General features: G+C 41.7%; 1 protein-coding gene across 1 annotated transcript; it reads left to right on the forward strand.

The window, feature by feature from the left end:
• The first annotated feature begins 3233 nt into the window (after window positions 1-3233).
• On the forward strand, window positions 3234-5324 carry LOC108910671 (vegetative cell wall protein gp1-like). The gene is made up of 2 exons (XM_018715362.2): window positions 3234-3323; window positions 4511-5324. The coding sequence occupies exons 1-2, from the start codon at window positions 3270-3272 to the stop codon at window positions 5243-5245; spliced, it is 789 nt and encodes a 262-aa protein (XP_018570878.1). The 5' UTR covers window positions 3234-3269; the 3' UTR covers window positions 5246-5324.
• The last annotated feature ends 337 nt before the right edge of the window (window positions 5325-5661 follow it).

Consider the following 5661-nt stretch of genomic DNA (forward strand, 5'->3'; position numbering starts at 1 on the left):
AGCACACCTCCAAGGATCCACTGCTGGCTCCGGTGCGGTGATCCTTAACTAGTTTTCCTGCTGCCTAGGTCCCCGGACCTGTTCCGGCCCTGGTCTAGGTTCTCCATGTTCCCTAATCTCGGGTAATGGACGTCGATTCCCTTCCCTACTTGGCCCTGCAACGGCTCTTCTGGGACACTCTCGTGCCCAATGATCTCCGTTACAAATCCTACAACCGATATTCGGCGGTCTTCCTCTCGGACCAGCAGGTACTAACTCTTGTCCCATCGGATTACTTACAACTCTTCTATCGTCATGTAGAAATTGAATTTGTAACTCTACCTCGTGGGCCATTCTCACGNCTTCGTCGGATAATACCTGCCTTTAACATCTGGTCTACTTCGTCTGCAATTATTCTCCTCTTTTCTGGTGAGAATTTATACCTCTTAATCCGGAATGGTCGATTATCATGTAATTTAATCTTATGCTGCACTAAGTTTGTACACGGGCGCGCCAAATCCTCGCGAAATACATCAGGGAACTCATTCAAAATTATCTCGTAATGCGGTATCCACTCTGGAAGGGAGTTTCCCTCGTCGAGTTGTACCGGTTCACATAATGTCTCTTGATCCCTTCTCCTATGCCAATATACAGCCCTTCTATGTTGCTTTCCGTAGTACAATCCTCCTTGTTTATGGTCAATGGTGGCCTCCTCCTCTCCCAACCATTCCATGCCCAAAACAAAGTCCTCCTTCAACTCGTCCATTAAATATACCAGGACTTTCACTTCATGGCCTCCTATTTCTATCTGGACTTCGGTGGGTCCCGTAGTCCACACTCGCTGCCCGTTCGCCAGCCAAACATTCTATCCATTTCTTAATGCTTCTCCTTGGTAATAACTTTTCCTGAGGAAGGAACTCGACGCTCCCGTATCAATCAACGCAGTCATTTCTTTGTCTTTATACTTTATCAAGATACATGGTAAATCACTTCTTCCAGGTCGTTCTTGTAGGGAGCCCATCTCCAAGGATCCACTGCTGGCTCCGGTGCGCTGATCCTTAACTAGTTTTCCTGCTGCCTAGGTCCCCGGACCTGTTCCGGCCCTGGTCTAGGTTCTCCATGTTCCCTAATCTCGGGTAATGGACGTCGATTCCCTTCCCTACTTGGCCCTGCAACGGCTCTTCTGGGACACTCTCGTGCCCAATGATCTCCGTTACAAATACTACAACCTACATTCGGCGGTCTTCCTCTCGGTCCAGCCGGTACTAACTCTTGTCCCATCGGATTACTTACAATTCTTCTATCGTCATGTAGAAATTGAATTTGTAACTCTACCTCGTGGGCCATTCTCACGAGCTCTTCCATGCTCCCCACTACTCGGCCAACCATCGCCATCTGAATCTCGGGCCTCATTAAAACTCTCAGTTGTGGCACTAACATGTGTGCAGGTATTTCAACTTCTAATCGTTTATATAACGCCATTTTTTAAATTTTTTTGGATTTTCGTAATCCGTCCCAGCAAAATTGGGATCGAATTCAGGCTGCCTATTTTCTTCTTTCGGCGCATTCTAAACAGCCACGACTTTTTCCATAACTTCGGTGAACAATTTTACCGATCTTTTTTCTCCACTAGCTTCTTCTTCTTCTTCATTTGGGCGCCACTGGGTCAATTTAGGCCTCTAACCCAGAACAGGCGTATTATCCTCTGGCGCTACCAGCCAGTCCATAATGTTTCTGGTTTGAGTGGACGTCTCAGTCCGTAGAGCTTGCGACTCCATACTCTCACGTCGTGGATTCGGGTAGTGCGCTTGGGCGCCATGTGACCGCCTGCGCGGCGCCATGGGACCCTCCGGCGACTTGAACCGGGTAATTTATTAATTTCTCAACTCTTACTGTCTCTCTCAAATCCCGATTTATCTTTGAGACATCTGCGGTCACGCTCAAGGTATCCTCTGAGACCCCTCGAGCACTTGGTTCAGCAAAGTCGCCCTCGAGGGATTCTGTCGAGGTTAAGGACTCACGTAGCCGCTCGGAGTTCAATTGGTCTACTGATAAGAGGGCGCAAGCCCCTTCGCGTAATCTTGATGTCATACTTCGTTGGGAGACTCAGGTAACCAGGTGACAAAATCGGTCTGTATAATCAGGTAAATTGGTGACAAAATCAGTAAGTACAATGAGGTAAACTAAGTGACAAAATCGGTAAGTACAAGCAGGTAAGTTTCTTTTACCACCAAAAGGTAGGTGACGAGTTATTAGTCTAAGAAAAATGACACACTGGGTAAGTTTAATTTCACAGATATATTGTCTAACTTTCAGTTTCTTAACACTTCTGTCTATTAACTCGTTTACGAGACTAGTGGCAACCGATTGGCCACTTTCACGACTACTATTCACCACTTTCCTCGCGGTTCTAGCCCTTTTAGGGTCTCCCACGCTATCACCAGTTCTCTCGCGTAACAGCTCGCGTAATACGGACTCTCCATCCAGTTCCTGACTTCCCGTCACCATATAACTGCCCTTCTTTCACTCTTCTTGCTAACCTCCGGCTTTTCCACGAGTGAATTGTCAACAAACGTCACCAAAATTATATTTTATGCCAAAACCTACTATTAACTATCAAATTTCGCGAACCACGCGATATTTCTCCAGGAAAATACTACCTAATAACTGTATGCCGTTAAATGGAAATCTATTTTCTACCGCTTTTAACAAAACTAATTCTCGCTCGCCAAATCTGCGAATTTGATCTAGTGGAGCCAAAGAACAAATCCCCTAGAGGAGGCTCTGCTGGACGAACAAAGCAGGTAAGGGCTGTTCTGCTTCTAAAAACAGGAAAAATTTGATCTCCCACACCTTTCCCCACCCTGTCCAGCAGAGAGTAATTTTCACCCCTCTATGGATGCTTTTATGACGCAGATCTGTGTCCGGAAGGGTATAGAAGTAGAAGGAGTGTAGAAGGCGTGCCAACCCCTTCGGGGGAAGCCCGAAGTAGTAATAGATGGTAGTAATAGATGTTCCATAAAAGAAATTTAAAGACCCGATTTCATTTACGGTCTCAACATTTGATGGTAATTATACAAAAATTTCAATCTCGATAAAAATAAAATTTCTTGGCGCTTATCTAACACTTTAGTCGGTCAAGCACTGATATCTATTGTATTATCAGTAAAAATCGTCGCTATTTTTATTCCCGAAAACCAATGTGAACAGAGAGAGACGGAGACTATTGATATCCCCCACAGAGAAATATAAATACAGCTCAAACCCAATGAAGATCACACTCATCAAAGATGAAGTTCCAGAGCATTGTTCTTGTGGCTCTAGCAGTAGTCCTAGCAGTGCAGGTAAGCATTCCAAATTATTCATTTGTCTTTTCTTAAGTTGCACAGGTTGACTGTGATTTTTTTGCTGGCCGTGGGTTAAATATAAAATTTTAGTCCTTGACCTCAGTAAGAGAAATTAAAGAAAAATAAAACTGTTTCTCAAAAGTTGCCTACCTCATATGAAAAGATTTCGCAAAATTTATTAATATAGATTTTTTTATGTATATTACAATATTACAAGTAGTGATGAATAACTACAATTTTTATACTAACTTTCCGACAATGTCAACATTTTTACCAATATTGAAGATATACTCATTTGAAATTTAACTATTCATACTGTCCAGCTTGTCCAAATTGACTGTAATTTGCTCATATATTTAATTATACATATACTTTGATTAAATAACCAGGTATATTTACCAAACCTCTGTAAAATTTTTGTCAGTCCTATCTTTGTCTCTCCTACTAAGGAATCTGTTTTAATCTGGGCATCTCCCGAACAAAATGTGTTTGGAAAACCTGTAGAAAAATTTGTAAATAAAACAGCAAACAATGATATCTCTTTCACACGTTTATAATAAAATTCGTATAACATTCGTATAACTCCATTCACTTGAACATTTAGTTGTGAATTGGAATTTTCATTTGCATACTGTATAATTAGTCTGCGCATGAAATGAGAGATAACGCTTTAATAATACTTTACATTGATTAAATATCAAACAAATGTGATACCAACTACATGTAACAAAATAATCACCTACTAAATAAAAGGCTAGTAAGATTTAAACGTGGAAAGCATCACGGGTGTTATAGGATAATAATACCTTAGGTCGAATAACACTGTCCACATTATTATCCATAAAAAATTATGTGCCTTAATTATTATAAAAAATACCTTTGAAAATAGTCCTGAGAAACAAATAGTTTTGAAAAATGCTGAACATTTAATTTTAAAGTATAAAATATAACAGGATTTAAAAATATATTAAAGACATGGGCAATCCAGCCGAAACAAAAACTTTGGTATCGATTTCTGGTATAACCGAAAGTATTATATAATAAACTTGTAAATATTTTAATTATGTTGGTCCTACTGATATTACTCACCAACCAAATGGTTCAATGATTTGTGTTAGTATCTTATCCCATACTGACTATTTATGATGAAAACACTGTTAGTTAAAGATTGATTTGTTTTATAGGCTGTGCCTCACTTTAGACCTGAAGATCACCATAGGATTGATCACAGGCGTGAGCATCACAACCACCATGAAGAATGGAGACATGCCCCCCAAGACCATCAACATATAAAAGTAGTACCCTACGTAGAGGCAGACCCATCTTCACCCCCACCACCACCAAGTGATGGACCATCCCCGCCAAGTGACTGGCCATCCCCTCCAAGTGGCGGACCATCCCCACCACCACCACCAAGTGGCGAACCTATCGTTAAAGACGATCCATCTTCACCCCCACCACCACCAAGCGATGGACCATCCCCACCAAGTGATTGGCCATCTCCACCCAGTGGCGGACCATCCCCACCACCACCACCAAGTGGCGAACCTATCGTTAAAGACGATCCATCTTCACCCCCACCACCACCACCAAGCGATGGACCATCCCCACCTAGTGACGGACCATCGCCACCATCCCCACCACCACGTCCAAGTGACGAGCCTATCGTTAAAGACGATCCATCTTCACCCCCACCACCACCAAGCGATGGTCCATCTCCACCCAGTGGCGGACCATCTCCACCCAGTGGCGGACCATCCCCACCACCACCACCAAGCGACGGACCATCTCCACCCAGTGGCGGACCATCCCCACCAAGTGGCGGACCATCACCACCGCCACCACCAACTGATGAGCCCTCTTTGGCCCCAGAAAGTCATTCGTGGTTTAAATCTGTAAAAGGTATCTTCCGTCTGTAGAGAAGGAATATGTTGCTAATGTATATATATAATGTATATATAATTTTTTCATCAACATTAAAGTTATTATATAATTAAATAGTTGTGTACTTTTCTTGTCCCACCTTTTTTGAGGATGTTTAAAAACTTAAATACAAATATATTACATGTAAATTAATAGAGACACGAGAACTCGATTGGCAGAAATACTTTCAGAAATAGATTACGTGTTTATTTAATACTTAACTAACACAAAAACAAAAGCACAATTAAAATAAGAATCTAGAAAAATAAATGATTTCTCTTAAACATGTATTCACTAACAATAAGTTGAAAAGTGCAGTATGCATTGTTGTCAAATCTATTTTAAAAAGCAATTTTCCACACCACCTGCCGCGAAATACTGATAAATATAAAAAAATCTACTGTTTTTCTAT

Source organism: Anoplophora glabripennis, unplaced genomic scaffold (genome assembly GCF_000390285.2).
Source record: "Anoplophora glabripennis isolate ALB-LARVAE unplaced genomic scaffold, Agla_2.0 scaffold850, whole genome shotgun sequence".
Lineage (NCBI taxonomy): Eukaryota > Metazoa > Arthropoda > Insecta > Coleoptera > Cerambycidae > Anoplophora > Anoplophora glabripennis.

Bases quoted from the DNA above. Each gene is read 5' to 3' on its own strand.
- LOC108910671 (XM_018715362.2), top strand. From the start codon at position 3,270: ATGAAGTTCCAGAGCATTGTTCTTGTGGCTCTAGCAGTAGTCCTAGCA. The intron at 3,324-4,510 runs GTAAGCATTCCA...TTTGTTTTATAG, and splicing joins CAGTAGTCCTAGCAGTGCAG to GCTGTGCCTCACTTTAGACC.